Raw genomic sequence first — 17,352 nt, 5'->3', positions numbered from 1 at the left:
TTCCATATTTCCGTTTTTGGGTTTGGTTTTTAAAATAGAATCATTATGTCGTCAAAATCCTCAAAGGTAGCTGTATTTTGATCAATTGTTAAATGATGGCATTGTGGACAAAACTGTAAATAATGACAGTATATGTAAGATATGTCAGGTAGGGCTGGGACGATTCAGGGTTAGCTCGATTCGGTTCGGTTTCGATTCAGAACAGCACGGTTCGGTTATTTTCGATTCGGTTCATGTTAGATCCAATTTATCTAATGACACCACAAAAATTAACAATTTTAATGAGTAACATATTTGATTTGATTTAATTCAAGTTATATAACTATATGTTGTCATTTGTAAACATCATATCTATTCATAATGGCATTTTATAACTTTGATAGAAAAAAGAAAACACTGACAGTCTATCAAAATTTGTTATATTAATGTGCTGCATAAGTTTTGGATTATTAAACAAATCTATAGTGAATCTAAAATGTATATGATATTGTTTTCATTGATATGCAAAAATTCAACAATTCTATCAATTGAGAGTCTTTGAAAATCTCTCCTTTATTGATTTACTTCTCTCATGTTAACTTAGTTAGAATAATCTAACTGTGTCTCGGGACAGGCCCTCACCACAGTTAGAATACCTCCCATATACCCGTAATGTAGCAGAAAATTGCGGAATCGCTCCAAAACGATTTTAAACTTATCAAAGAATAAACGCGTACATTTAAAGTTAAATTTATATACAACTAACCTCATTGGTAATTTGTAAGTCCTTAACACTGTAAAAAATCGTATAATAATATTGTAAACTCAACACTTTGAAATGTCACTTTTCTCGATTCGAACTGACTGCCATTTTACCGGAAACTGCCATCGGAACACCCTGCTGCATGCTGTTTTCCAAAAACGAACGCTTACCTAATTTGCAAATAAGAACGGCCCAAGTGGGTCGTTAAGATAACTTTCCAAATGCATATGAGTGATGTGTTACATAATTTTACCGAAACATGCACTGTGTGCAATTTTCATTTTGCTACATTGCAGGTATATAGGACGCATTCTATCGTTAAATCGGGTCCGTAGGACATTATCATTTTAACGATAGAACATTCTATCTAATGTTAACTGTCAAATCTGTGTCATTACTTACGATGTTGATTTCACTCCACCACTGACAGAAATGCTATATGTCATGTAAAGATAAACTGCAATGATCTTACGGACCATATTCTGTTGGTATCTGAGTGGTGAAAATGCTAACTCTTAACACAGTAGTGATTTAAATCTCCGTTGCATAAAAAACCACATGTTTTCAACATCACTCGGACGCCATATTTGTTGTTTTGGTGTAAGTAAAATCTAAACCGAACCGAACCGAAATCCGGAATTTGTAATCGGTGCATCGAATCGAATGGTATGAATCGCGGTGCACCGAAATTTTCGGTGCACCGCACAGCCCTAATGTCAGGCACATTGAAAATACGCCACAAGAGCAACATCGTCAATGACAAAACATTGAAAGCATGGATGGAAATGAGTAGAAGTGACAATGCTGTATAGTACCATGGATGTCGAGTCTAAACCTCAGTTCACATCCGCAAGTAATTATTGTGACAAAATACAATAAAGGTTTTTGATTTTAACTGTATATATTAGATTTTTAAAATAGTTGTATTGACCCGAACCGAAATACCCAAACCAGAAGTAGAAAATTTAGAACCGACCTGAGCCGAAAATTTTTGGAACTGTGACAGCTAGCCCTGACAGTCATATAAGGTTACTGCATACTTGGAGTACAATTATGATAATAATGATAATATAATAAATTTATTTTGTAGTGCATAAAATTCATATTGCTCTAAACGCTATTTGATTAACAAAAGAATAAGTTGTATAAGAACAAATGACTATTAGGTGAAGATAAGGAGTCCATTATGGTTGCAGAACATAGTAATCTTGACTTAAGTTCATCTGCAGACTAGTTGACGTAATGAATTGCAAACAGATGAGTCTTTAGTTTAGATTTAAAGATACAGAGACTAGCAGCAGTTCTGATATCATATGGTAGAGCATATTCCACAGTTTAGGGCCAGCCACACTAAAAGCTCGAGTTTGAATCACAGATGAAGTGATAAATGGCACTTGTAGTAGGCTTTGATCACTGGACTGCAGAGTTCTGGATCGAGGGAGCATAGGGTGTTATGGTTATATATTTATAGAGAAGAAAAAATGTCTTTCCACTTTATACAATGTTATATAGTTTAATCTAATATTAGTGATCAAAGACAGTTTGTATGTTCACTGTGTACAAGCCGATGTCTGTAGTAAATACTGCGGTCAGCGGTTTGTACATAGTGTATGTTGTCACCTTTCTAAGATGCGAGACATCCATATATGTCGACATGAGAAAGTAGCACATTTTTTTGTTAAGTAGCATAATCAAGGTAGTGAAAGTACATGGTATTTTAAAAAGATTAATAAATTGTTCATAGTTCTAATGATTAAAATGAAAATGCAAGTTTTCTCTCTTGCAATTAGATATAATTTAAGTATTTGTGTTGCATATAATACATTGATACAACCCTTACATGAATTGTATGTACTATTAACGTAGTCTGAATTCAGGGCATAATCAGCTTCCTTAATATAATTATCACATCTGCAAATACACCGAGTTCAACATTGTTTTTTTTTTTTTTTTTTAACTTGGGGGGGGGGGGGGGGGGGGGGGGTATGACTCTGCGGATGTGTAATATATATCAAAGATTTATCAAGTATCTGAAACAGAGAGTATTATTATTTGTTCCTTTTATATTATAAGTGTTGAATTGTGACACGAGTATTGCAATATATATAATTAAGTATTATATCTTAAAGTAGGGCTGAAACGATACAACCTCTTCACGATACGTATTGCATACGATACATTTTATAGAAGAAACCAATAATAATTAATTTGAAGAAAAATTTGATTACGAAGATTCACAATCAGAATTTCAAAAGTAAACTGTTTCCAAGCCGCAGAACAGTAAGATGCGCCTGTTGGCTCTGTAGTTTAAACTGATTAAGTTCATTATTGTTAACAACAGTCTGACCATTGTCAGACGCCATTTTGTCCCTCTTGCAATACATGCATGTAAAAATAATAATATAGGTCAAGCCCGATGGATTTTACCAAACCTGATTTTAAAAAACGTATCAAACTGAAGATCATGCAAGACACAGAATCGAGCTTTTATATTGAACAGTATCGATATTTCGGTAAATCGTTTCAACCCTATCTTGGAGTATCATTTCGGCCCTACTCTGTATTGAAACACTGAACTGAAGTTAACAAGCACTATACTGTCCAAGTATTGATAGCTCTGTAGCCCTTTAAGTTTATAAGCGTCCAAAATTGACCAATAGAATTTAAACTTTGCCGCTTCACTGACCATGCGACTGTTGCATTTACTGCCCCAAGAAACATATGTATGACCATAACAAATTTTGTAACTTCTTCATCCCCCCTCTCTGTCTCTGAATAGTGTTGGAGTAATGATCATCGCCCCTCACTCCTGCCCTAACACCTTTACCCCCATTTATTTCTTGTATCGGCATGACTGGCCTCGGCATCACATTATATCATGTTTGAAAACTTTTACTTGTATCATCTGCACTGGAATATCAAGGGCTATTAAAACTTGGGAAGTCACATGACTGTGGTGTGTGAATTTTGAATAAAATGTCGGCAGTAACTTGAAACTCTCCTATTAATTATTTGTAGAATATTAAAAGATTTCATATTAAAAGATTTCATTATCAAATAATGTGCCAAATTTTTTATTGTTAGTATCCATGCATTGATAGTGATGAAACAGTTTGTCGCCAATGATCGATTGTCGGTCATTTAGAGCTCTATGATGCTACTAATCGATTACAAAATAAAAGTCGCCAACATCGTTGACCAAAAAAGAAAATTGAAATGTTGTTTCCATATATATGTATCTATTTTGAGAGAAAAAACCACTTCAATGACAATTGCGATTATGATCGATTATTAATCGATTACATGTGTCCGATTATTACTGATAATCGATTATGGTTTTTGGTCCGATTACCCATCACTACCCATTGATTAGAATAATGATGGACTAAGATTCCTACAAAGGAGATATATTTCTATCATGCACAAAGTTTACTCAATCAAAAGCTGTCAATATTTGATATAATGGAATACACAAAAGATGAATTGTTTTATTTACGCAGTACTTGTAGCTTTGTGTTCCACAGATAAAATCTAATGTAATATTTTAGCCTTCAAAAATCTCATTGAATAAATTCTGTACAATAAAAAAAATTTAATGTATGTTTGAGTATGTCTGTATAATTTTTCAACATATAGACACTTGACATTAAATTGTTAAATATTCACTTATATTAAAAGAAAGAAATTGAAATAACCACTCTATATGATTGTACATAGTTTTCATTGTATGATTTACATGTGAATTTTTGTCACATCAAGCACTTGCAGTATTTGCATAGAATACTATGTACTAGGAAATGAGACATGCCAAAGTTGGAAATTACAGCCCACCTAACCACCAGAAATTTCATAGTTAAGATATTAAAGAAATACATGATCTAGTAAGTGTTTCAGCAGCCATTTGTAATTAATCAGTTTATTCAGCTAGCTGTATTGTATTGATTGAATTAACAGAAACCAAGTCGGGGGGAAATTGTCAGCATTTTGTTAACATTATAAATCTCTCAACCAAAAATTACTTGAGGGTTATTTATACGCTGTTTCGTAGTAATGGTCGGATTCATGTTTCTAAGAATTTGTAATGATTCATATGAACGGGTGTTTACATACCCCTTCAACCACAGCTTTTAATACTTTAAGGCTGGAATGAAGAACATGCTTGATAGTTACAAAATCAATGTTATAGCCAGAACTGATCCAGGAAGTAATCTTATTACTAGCTAGTTGTTAAGAAACAAAGGGATACATTTTCTGTCAAATTCTACACTGTGAATGAAATCAGTGTTAATTACTTTTACACCTTGATCACCAAACCTTGATAGATAGATGGATGTTCCAGAGGTTGATTATTGGGGTACCTGTTTTGACATATTTGATTTGGCTCGGAACTATGTCCTGATCTGAGTTATTAAACCAAAAATAGATATGTGATCCTTCCCATTTTAAAGTTGAGATAAAGATGCAATGTTGTAGTGTATCAATTGCACATTCCATCATATTTCTTTGTTTCTGTTGAAAAAAAGTGAATAAAGGGGGATGGGGGTGGGTGGGGGGGATGAAGGTCAGGATAACAAGTCATGTTTTTGTAGGAAATGATTTAATACCATCCAGTCATCCCTATCATGCTTATCATCTACTTACAGAGGACATATACACAACACAGCATTTGTACTTTACAGATAGGATTTTTTCAGCAAATATAATGCGCAATTCAAATTTATAAATTGCATAGAAACCTTAATTTGAATTTCAATTTAAGTGCAGTGAATTGTCAAAAGTTTGTGAATCAAACCACAATTTGAAAGTGTTTTGAAAGATAGAGAGGTAAATGGTTGAATTTTTTATATTGATTTTAAACTAAATCATTGAGGGAATGTTACCACAATTCAAGGAGAATGGAAGAAGAAAATTAAGGTAATATATTTCTAAAAAGATCGAGGTTTCATGTGTTCCCATACACATGCTGGTACTCTAAAGGCATTATTAATTCAAATGGTGATCTGAAAATGTAAAGTTTAAAAAGCATGCATTTGTATGAATATGGGGTAGTTTTACTCAAGCTTTGTGAAACTTTTGTACTCTCATTTGAAATTATGGTTTTTAGCTCACCTGAGCTGAAAGCTCAAGTGAACTTTTCTAATCGCCTGTTGTCCGTCGTCTGTCCGTCCGTCATTCTGTCTGTAAACTTTTTACATGTTTAACTTCTTCTCCAGAACAACTTGGCCAATTTCAACCAAACTTGGCTAAAAGCATCCTTGGGTGAAGGGCTTTCAAGTTTGTTCAAATCAAGGGCCATGTCCCTTTCAAAGGCGAGAATATCACAAAAATGCAAAAATAGAGTGGGGTGATTTAAAAATCTCATCAAGAACCACTAGCTGGGCCAGAAAAGCTGAAATTCACATGAAAGATTGCTGACATAGTGCAGATTTAAGTTTGTTAAAATCATGGCCCCCGGGGGTTGGATGGGGCCACAATAAGGGATCAAAGTTTTACATACAAATATGTAGCAAAAATCTTTAAAAAATCTTCTCATGAACCACTGAGCCAGAAAAGCTGAGATTTGCATGAAAGCTTCCTAACATAGTGCAGATTCAAGTTTTTTAAAATCATGGCCACCGGGGGCAGGATGGGACCACAAGGGGGGATCAAAGTTTTACATAAAAATATATAGGGAAAATCTTTAAAAATCTTCTCAAAACTACTGGGCCAAGAATTTGGAAATTTACATGAAAGCTTCCTAATATAGTGTTAAAATCATGGCCCCCGAGGATAGGATGGGACCACTGTAGGGGATCAAAGTTTTTCATAGAAATATGTAGGGAAAATCTTTAAAAATCTTCTTCTCAAAAAGTACTGGGCCAGGAAAGTAGAAATTTACATGAAAGCTTCCTGACATAGTGCAGATTCAAGTTTGTAAATATTATGTGCAGATTCAAGTTTTTACAATATATTGTATATTAACTGAGACATTCATAATGATTGTAACATTTGTGGGAATAATAGAATCCTTCATTGATACGATTGGGATTGGGAAATTCCATCGAGGGGACACTAAGATTTGCAGTTTAGGATGACACTTTGCAAATCTTGTCTCCTTAGAATTTTCCTATCCCACACCAGTATATATACTAATAAAGGATTATTTTTCTCACATTTTATCCACAGTTTATTGTATTTAAAAATATTCAGGAGCTTTGAGAAGATCTAAAAATATCAAAATCCTCATGTGAACTTAAATGCAAAAACTGATTATAGACAGTCAGAAAGAGCATACCAGAAAATGGTTTACATTTTATGTATAAACTAAAATAAATCCAAGGCTGTCCCACAGAAACCTATATCCAATCGAAATCAGAAGGAAACTATACAAAATAATTACGTTTACAAGTAACATTAATGCATGTTTTTTCATAGAAAATACATGTCGTTATAAACAGAAAAATCTCACATGGGTAATGTTGGTAATAATGTGAGAATTTGAAATTCCACATAGGGGACAAGATTCACAGTCTAGGACGAGACTTAAATTTGCAGAGTCCTAAACGGAATCTTGTCCCTGAGGTGGAATTTCACATTATCACATGAATTTATGATGAAAGATTATTTTAGAATTATTAAAATCCTCATTTGAACTTAAATCTCAAATACAGTACAGTAGTCAGAAATCTGAAAATGGTTTACACAACTAAAAGACCCTAGACTGACCCCTAGAAAGCTCTGATGTCAAATCAAAATTAGAGGAAAACGATGCAAAATAATTTACTTCACCATGTTATTGTAAAATTTAGAAGATAGGTGGCGTCAATCATTGACGTAACGTGCAAGACAGAAAAATGTCACACTGGACAAGTAGTGTCTAAGAAATGCATCATGTGTTTCGTGTGCAATACATGTAAGTTTCAACCTTAAGTGGTGAAAGATGAACAGTTTCAACTGTTAGACACTTAGCAGTTTAATGACAATTAAATTTCCAGGAACCGTGATACAGGCTGGGCTATCATTGTGCCGTTTCTGAAACAGTCTTCAAGTACGCTTTGATAGAAGTGAATAAGCATCTAATTTCTGATTGAGAGCTTGAAATTGATTAATTTCTTTTGGTATTCTACAGGTGAAGGAGTTGTTTAAATCTCTGAAGGTCAATTTTGAAGTTCTGGAGTTGGACAAGCAAGGTAAGTAAAGTAGGCGCTGATTCCACAATCATGCTGTCGATCTAACGTATCTGCAGAAATGACATACACTGATTGTTAATCAAGTACGATGTTAACGTTTATGAAGCTTGACATTAAAAGTAATTTCAGTTTTTATAATTAACTTGATTAAGCCTTGTACAGATTTACAAAGGATGATTTATTGATTTTGAGCTTTTGACATGTGTGAATCATGTTAACCAAATTTTTTTCTCGATCAATGATACAATTCTTGCATACTTAAATTTGCATTTAAGGCTCATATGGTTATGTATGGAAGCCATATTTTTCATTATAATCAAAAGTATAAAAAAGTATCAATTTCATCTTTCACTTAGTCGTAGTTGTGATAAAAAAAAACCTATCAGGATTTTCCTTGTTTATTTTTCTGACAGGTAATGGAAGTGATATCCAGAATGCCTTGTTAGAGATTACCGGTCAGCGGACAGTTCCGAATGTATTTGTGGCTGGACAGCATCTCGGTAAGTTCATGTATATTTCGGCAGTTTGTTAGTAGGTCAGTAAGTATGAAGAATACGGGGATACTTGCAAAGGTTCAGAAAGTGTGATACACCAGAAAAGGTTTGTATTTTATGCTGTTTTCAAAAGCTTGAAACAACATCGATGCATTTGATGCTTGTTGGTGATAGAACAGAGGAAATGATAAAGTGGTTAGACACTGCTTATTGTACTCTATTTTTCTCCTGTTATCAAGAAGACATTGAGCAGATTAGAGGCAGAAATCTCACAGAATAAAAATTGAGAATGGACAGGAATTTTCCATTAGAATAATATCAATAAATTGATTGGGAGTCTTCAGTATATTTTGTCTTCCGTTAGACATTCCTTCTAATGAACGAATTTTGAATTCAGACGACATTAAACTTTTAGTCTTTATGATTGATGTTCACTGCAGCTTCACCAGGGTTCAATGATTAATTTAAATGAGCTTCATTGAAGCTGAATCAACGACCTGATGAACATGAGTGTTGGTTGTTAACAGTCGATAGTTATGAAACAAGATCAATGATTAAGCTTGGCCATATTTGGGGACTTCTTACAGAATTGTATGCCCCCAAGATTAAATCAAAGATGAGAAGGAGTTGGAAGAATTGTTTTATTTTTAATGACTGAAACTGTAACCTGGTCATAATTTCTGTGTTATTCATTTAGTGAATCGAAATTTCAAGGTCAAAGCTAGATGATTGCTGAAGGTCAAGATCAAATTGCCATGATTTGTCACTCTGTATAGTTATGAACCATTTCTTAGTACAACCCAAAACCATCAAGTAATTCATGCATGTGAAAGATACTATCTGAAAATAAATCATATAATGGAAATATGTAAAGAAATTTCTGAACAATTGAAGAGATTGCAGAGGAACACGGGTCACACTTCGGGAGGGGGCGATTCACAGTCATTTTTTGCGTCTTCAGAGCTTTGAAACATATATTTGGATTAGTAAGTTGAGTTAGAAATTACATTTATTCTTGAAATCTGTTCAGGTAATAATGTTACAGAGCTTCATTTAAAACCAGTCATATATCTCCCCTTCACTTCCCGAAAAAAAAAAAATACACACCCAACAATGCTATGTAAAGTTTTGCGCATTGGAATTAGTTATTTGATATTTATTTAAAAGACATTGACAAATCAATGCCTCCACATTCAACATTTATTTTGTACACCTTGATACATTGTAAAGTACAGGTGATACAAAAATCCAGAATAACTAACTACTGGTGTAGGTAATGCTTAGACATTGTTCTCTGATCTGAACAAAAACTTGTAATAGAAAATTTATTGAAAGTTGTGTGCACTTCGTGATTTGGGACCTACACTTTAGCACTGAAATACTTAAGGGTCCTTTTTGCTAGGAACGGCTCACTTCATGATTTGGGAACCGGTGCTCACGCTCTGTTGGTGTCATCCGTATGTGTTGTTTATACACTTTATAAAAGTTTGTTGAGGCCAATTCAGCTTAATTAGTAGATTATCATCCAGGTTCACCAAAAAGTATGGGGTGGGTGGCAGGATTTTATTTTTATTTTCTGAGAAAAATATTAATGACAAATGAGTTTTTGTCAACAGAAGTGCATCATTTAATGCCAGATGGATATCATTCTATGCTTATTTCACAGACAAATTCCAAGTTGAGCTTTAATTTCAAACACAGAAAGATACCAAACTTCTTCAAGATATGAAGAACGTACATTAATCCCTTCCTTTCATTTACGCCCGTAAGAAATTAAGAAAACCATATGATCTATTTTCTTCACGGGGCTTTTCACGATGCTATGTACTGGAAATGTAAACAAGAAGTGTAAATACCAGAGTCAGACATGGAATTTTTTTCTGGAAATCGCAAGTTCCACAAAATGAAAAAATTTTGGGCAGGCCAATTTTTGAGGGGTGGGTGGGGATGATAATCTATCAATTTAGTTGAATTGGCCTAATTCTAAGAATGTTGATGAGGGTCTATCTATTTGAAGAACTATTTGTTGTGTGATAAAATGCATGGGAAAAAAAGCATGGGTATACTTATACACACAGCCTTTATTATGCCCCCTTCAAAGAATTAGGTAATTGTTTTGGCACAACTATCATTTAAATGATACATGTGGATAACCCTTTTCTAATTTGCACTGCACACCAGGGGCATACATGTTTCTGAAACATTTCTTGTTTTATAATAGCTTCTGTAACTTCATGGTTAATTTTCATCCCTAATTAGTTAGAAGGTTAATTACATGTAGATACACTGAACACATTGTCTTACATAGCAAGTAATCAAAATATTATAAAATGTGAGGGGAATTTGATCCTGCACATTGATGCAATATGTGGTTGTCAAGAATTCGTTATGAAATTTGAATCAGATCATTAAGCAACATGTTGGATGCTCTTACTAACATCATGTAACCTTGATTAGAATGCAGAGTGCAGAATTCAGAACATGTTGACAGTTGCATAAGCTGAATACTGGGATTAACAGTGTAGATGTGGTATTACCTGGAGACTAGATGATAGTCCTAAATACACAATTGTGTCCTGTCATCACAGACTGGGGTGGACGTTTTGGAGCCTCTGATGGGAGCAGTGATAAGCACTGTAATACATTAATGTTGTTAAGTATGATTATAAACCACCACCCCCCCCCCCCTTCCCCCCCCCACAAAGTTTGGAGGTATATAGAGAGATAATCATGTTTGTCTGTCTGTCCCTCAATTTTTGTTTGTATGGGTTAAAACTAATAGAGAGTCGTTAGATGCTCATACTTGGCACAAACCTTGTTTATGGGCAGATAATGGGTCATGACCCTGAAACAAGGTCAAGGTCAATAGTGAAAAAAGTTTTTCGGAAATTTTTATTGGGGCCATGACTTTGTTATTGAGAGATAATAGAATTCCATATTTATCACAAAAGGTTGCTTATGGCAAGAGGTGTCATGGATATCTGGCAAGGTGATTGATAAAAAAGGTTTGGATTTTAATTTGGGCCATAACTTTTTCAAATGAATTTTGTGTATACTAGCTGATTTGCATGTTGGAGAATATCTATCATTGCAAGAGACTAGCTGTCATCTCAGGAAACTTGTTATCTTCACAGGAGCAGATGAAAAATATGATCAATTATGGAAAAAATTATGTTTGTCGTGCATTGATACAATATCCAATATTAGGGAAAAAATGATTTGTTAGCTGACAACTAAGTCTAATGCCACTGTAGTGTTGGTATTGAGTAGCTGCAATAATGTAGCCTTTTCTGATTTTTAGCTCACCAGAGCTGAAAGCTCAAGTGAGCTTTTGTGATCACCTGTAGTCCGGTGTCCGTCCATCTGTAAACTTTTAACATTTTTGACTTCTTCTCAAAAACCACTGGGCCAATTTCAACCAAAGTTGGCACAAAACATCCTTAGGTAAAGGGAATTCTAAATTGTTAACATAAAGGGCCAGGCCACCTTCCAAAGGCAGATAATCAAGAAAAGGTGAAAATAGAGTAGGGTCATTAAAAAATCTTCTTCTCAAGAACCACTGGGCCAGAAAAGATGAAATTTATATATAAGCTTTATTAGGTAGTGCAGATTCTAAATTGTTTTAAATCATGGCCCCCGGGGGTAGGATGGGGCCACAAGGGGGATCAAAGTTTTACATACAAATATGTAGGAAAAATCTTTAAAAATCTTCTTCTCAAGAACCACTGAGCCAGAAAAACTGATATTTACATGAAAGCTTTCTGACATAGTGTAGATTCAAGTTTGTTCAAATCATGGCCCCCGGGGGTAGGATGGGGCCACAAGGGTGGGGGGGGGATCAGTTTTACATACAAATATATAGGGAAAGTCTTTAAAAATCTTCTCAAGGACCACTGAGCCAGAAAAGCTGATATTTACATGAAAGCTTTCTGACATAGTGTAGATTCATGTTTGTTCAAATCATGGCCCCCGGGGGTAGGATGGGGCCACAATAGGGGATCAAAGTTTTACATACAAATATAGGAAAAAACTTTAAAACTTCTTCTCAAGAACCATTGGGCCAAAGAAGTTGACATTTGCACTTTCTGACATTGTGTAGATTCAAGTTTGCAAGAATCATGGCCTCCAGGGATAGGTTGGGGCCATAATAAGGACTAAGGTTTTACATGCAAATATATATGGAAAGTCTTCAGATATGGGCCAAGGTGACTCAAGTGAGCGATGTGGCTCATGGGCCTCTTGTTTTTCTCCTTTTCTTTTTATTCACCCGTAGAAGACGGGACGTATTATGGTATGGCTCTGTCCGTCTGTCTTTCCACACCTTGTGGGCAGGATACAGACTGAAGCGTAAGATCCAGGACTTTTAAAACTTGGAACATTTGATCACCATGATGAGAGGAAGATGCATATTGTTTTTCAAGATCAGAGGTCAAAGATCAAGGTCGTAGTATCACTTGGTAGAAAAACCTTGTGGGCAGGATACAAACCAAACCATAAGCTCCAGGATATTACAACTTAGTTTATTTGATCACCATGATGTGAAGATGCCTATTGTTTTTTCAAGGTCAGAAGTCAATGGTCAAGGTCATAGTATTACTTAGTACGAAAACCTTGTAAGCAGGATACTAACCGAACCATAAGCTCCAGAATATTGCAACTTGGTACATTTGATCACCATGATGAGAGGAAGATGCCTATTATTACTTTTCGAGGTCAAAGTCACAGTATCAATTAGTAGGAAAACCTTGTTAGACATTATACAAACCGAACTGTTGGGGCTAGGACCATCAAACTTTGTACAATTACACTTTATGCCGAGTGGAGGATGCCTATTGTTTTCAAAGTTCAGGGTCGTAGTAGCAGGATGCAGACTGATTTGTTGGGGAAAGGACCATTAAACTTTGTACACATACATCTTATGCCAAGTGGAAATATTACATGGAGAGTACATGATTTGTCTGATTTTACAATGCAAAGAAAGTAATATGTCACACCCTGATGATTGCTGATACTATTTGAAGCCAATTAAGTAGTGTAAGAACACAAAACAAAATAGAAACAGTACTGATAAGGCTAGGGTAGTCAAACTTGGTACACACATTCAACCATTATAGATGGAGTGTACTATGGTTTGGTGCAGGGTTTTTTGTCTGTCTGTCAGTTCATTCATCAACACCTTGTAGGTAGGATGAAAGTGTACAAATAACGCCAGGTTAAACAAACAGTGTTCCCCATGGCAGGGAGTGACATTACCGGTTGTCTTGATTACTTTGGGCAAATGAAATGTTAGTTCAGACAATTGATTTTAGACATACTTGTCCAAAGGGGAAGTTAGAAATGTAATTGCTTAATTATTTATTCCATGAATTCATCATGAATTTATTGCGCATTTGTACTTCAGAAAATCTTCATTGTAACATTTCTACTTAGTGATTATGTTAAAAATAAATCCGACTTGAGACTTTTCCTTATCATAATTTCATTGCAACACTTAATGGACTGAAGGAAGCATTGCTGTCTTTTAAATATTTTTAGGGGAACAAACATAAAAGATAAAACATCTCAGACTAAAAAATAAACAGAAACTGTGAAGGATACAGGGGTTTAAAGCTGCATGGCATACTGAATTTTCGGGGCTAATTAACTGACATGGACACTGGTGACTTGTAATTCAAGGTATTGAATAGACAGTATTCTTTCACACTTTTCATCTCCCAAATACTTCTCAATGTGTGGCTGCTTCTCAAGCAGACAGACCCAATTCGAAATTTTGCACATCACCATTTACATTCTCCGTGCATTGTGACGTTACTGTAATTGTTTCATCACATTATGAACTTGCGAAATTTACGGACTGCACTTGAGACTGTATTTCTTTCATTATACTGCGTTTTTTGTGTATTTTCTGTGATTCAGTGATCATCCGTGTTTTGACGACATCCCACATATATGCCATAAATCAAACTGTCATAGGTATGTACAACGAAGTAAAAAAAAATATCTAGACTCTTTTGTTATGAAAATTTTACTTCTGAATATAGTTTATATCATGGATATTCTTATTAATAGTAATTACTGTATTACTCTACAAACAATTAACAATTTACGGCATGCATGCACCAGAAGCGTAATACTCAAAACCGATGACAATATCTGCATGTTTACATCTAGCTGCAATAATGTAGCCCTCTCTGATTTTTTTTTTTTTTTTTTTTTTTTTTAGGGAGAGGGCTACAACTCCTTAGGATCTCTGTAATGGTGCAAATGCGGGAGTGATTCACTCCCGCAACATTTGCGCTCATTCTAAACATTTCCTGACTTTCTTTACGTAAATAAAATGATATTCTAAGTTTCTTAGTCAATATATAAATTTACAACCTGCAACTTTAGATTTGTGAGGCTCTATTCTACCGTTTTCAGCAATTTCGATAAATTCCAATTTCTCGATTCATATTTGTGCGCCATGTTTGATGTACTGAAGTTTCAACTTCCGGTTGTCAAGTCATTTGCATATGCCATATAAGGTAGTATTTACATCAATGGACAAGTATGGAGGCGAAAACTATTTCGTCGGTATTGAAAAGGTTTGAATTTAATATCAAGTTAAAAGCCGAACAGCAGAGTGTAAATTCTTTCTGCAACAATATCATTTTCCTTTCTTTGTCGAAGTGGCTCGAGTAACTACATTTTCGCGCTGATTGTCAATGTTTAGGCTTTTCATTAGATCCACCTACGAGATCTCGCGATAACAAGCATGGCGGAGCAGACGAAGAATTTTGCATGCTGTACATTATATTTAATGAAAAACACCTTTATTAGACATGCCCGAGCACAAAGTTTGTACTCCTTTTGGTGTAAACAACATTTGGGACTAATACACAGAGTTTATTATCGGTTATCATTAAAATTATTTTGCACCATTACGGAGATCCTATGGAATTGTAGCCCTATCCCGAAAACGTCAGAATAAAAAAAAAATTGGATAGGGCTACATTATTGCAGCTAGTTTACATCCAACCGCGGAAAAGAGGGTAGACTTTTATTTTAAAATCACCTTTGACCATTCATTAAAACGACATAGAAAAATGACTTACACCCATATCAATCAACAACAACAGGAAAACAGAGGCAGAGCCCGGGGGGGGGGGGGGGTTCAGGGTCTGGTAGTTCCTCTCTTGGCTTACAAAAAAACCCTGCGTTATTGCCCCCTACCCATTGGATAGATATTATATTATACCAAAGCAGAATAATTCCTCTTCTGACAAAGAAAGAAATCGTTCCGTTATATGTTGGGAAGAGCTGCTAGAGTTGTGATGTTGAATACGCCGCTGGGCTTTGTATTTGACGTCACAATTAATGCCGAATTGCGCAGAAAATAGATGCTGCCTTTGAATAGTTTGGAGACTTGTCCCTAGCACAGAACCGATCACACGGCAGAGGTACATATATTGTGGCGAAAATAGCCAGCTTATCTTAACATCGCATCTTTTGATATAGAGAAAAATACACTGGGGTATAATAATGCTTTTAAAAATAGTTACTCATGTCTGAGATTGCAATTGCCAAGACACTCCATGATGTACCAAAGATGTGAATTTGACTTGATCATTATTAGTTAATTGCGATTGATGATTGTGCTATTTTCTTATAATTAAGAGTTCCTAATAGCAAAGGTTGAGAAATGTCAGTGATTTTGAAATGATTCCGTAGAAGAGAGTTCCTTTAAAGGAGTTTAACCATTGCAGAGATGTTATCATTTGAGCACTCTATTCGTTGGTTGTCTCTATACAACTCGGCTACAGCCCTCTCTGGTGCTGAGATTCCTCCCAGTTTTGACATTTCGTTGCTGTGATAGATGGATAGTGTATTTTCACCTCACCATATACTGAAGAAAAAACTAGTAGAGGAAAAAAATTCATAACTGATCATCAGTGAAAAATTTGCAAGTTTGTCATTTCCGCTGCGTAAATTACATTGATTCTGGCCGAGGTCCGGTAATGGATAATGATGAGATGAAGGTGCTGATTCCTGAGGGGAAACTAAACACCTCTTACTTTCATTAATGGAGTAATTCTCTGTTTGGATTTGCATTCTTATTTTATATCAATCAACAGGCAATGGTTACAGGATGACAGCCAATCCATTCAGTCAGAATTATTAGGAATTATAAGAATACATGATTAACGAACTGCATGTTTCCAGGATTATAAACCATGGGTATTCATGGGAAACTTAACTGAAAGCATTAAGCATCCTGGGAAACTTAACTGTAAGCATTAAGCATCCTGCTGTAGATTAATGCATCAGTTGAAATAAAATGGTAAATTTTACTGGTAAGTGCACAGACAGGAGGACTTTCGTTTTTCGTAAGAGACCGGTGATATGATGCATTTCATTTGTGGTGAGTGAGATCGGAGTAACTATTGATTTGTTAAGGAATTTATAAGTATATATTGATGAAAGTTGACATTAAAAGTCTCATAGATTCTGGAAATTGATTACGATAGCATATACCTTTGAACTTTATATAATAGCACTATACCATAGTAATTTTCTGTGTAGATGTTTGTTGCGTCCTTCACCAGAGTAATAATTCATTTGCAATAAAGCATCAGGTACTTGACGTGTAGATGTTTGTGTTGTGTCCTTTTCATCTCAAGTTCTTGTGTACTGAGAATTATGAAAACTGTGTTCAGGTAGAAGCTTGAATTTCTGTTGCAGTTTAGCCACATCAGCTTGATGGTTTAAAGCTCTCAAATTTTGACTGACATAGCCACGGTGTTTGTTAATAATTATTTTATCCTATGAGTCATGTACCTAATAATTTGTTTTAGGTGGATGTGATGACACACTAAAGGCAAACAAGGAAGGAAGACTTCAGCAAATGTTAAATATGACTTCTTACGACTACGATCTAATAGTTATTGGGGGTGGATCTGGGGGTTTG

The 17,352-nt window shown here is 35.1% G+C and overlaps 1 protein-coding gene across 1 annotated transcript in view; it reads left to right on the top strand.

The window, feature by feature from the left end:
- The window catches only part of LOC130048338 (thioredoxin reductase 1, cytoplasmic-like), a 38,737-nt gene that overhangs the window by 1,584 nt on the left and 19,801 nt on the right, over nucleotides 1-17,352 (top strand). Inside the window, exons 3-5 of the mRNA XM_056144936.1 lie at nucleotides 7,851-7,911; nucleotides 8,325-8,411; nucleotides 17,240-17,352. The exon at nucleotides 17,240-17,352 is cut by the window's right edge and continues 12 nt beyond it. Coding sequence (XP_056000911.1) covers nucleotides 7,851-7,911; nucleotides 8,325-8,411; nucleotides 17,240-17,352 — 261 coding nt within the window. The remainder of the gene's footprint in view (nucleotides 1-7,850; nucleotides 7,912-8,324; nucleotides 8,412-17,239) is intronic.

The sequence above is a fragment of the Ostrea edulis genome, chromosome 7, assembly GCF_947568905.1.
Source record: "Ostrea edulis chromosome 7, xbOstEdul1.1, whole genome shotgun sequence".
NCBI classification, from domain to species: domain Eukaryota; kingdom Metazoa; phylum Mollusca; class Bivalvia; order Ostreida; family Ostreidae; genus Ostrea; species Ostrea edulis.
This window is presented reverse-complemented; position numbering and strand designations above follow the sequence as displayed.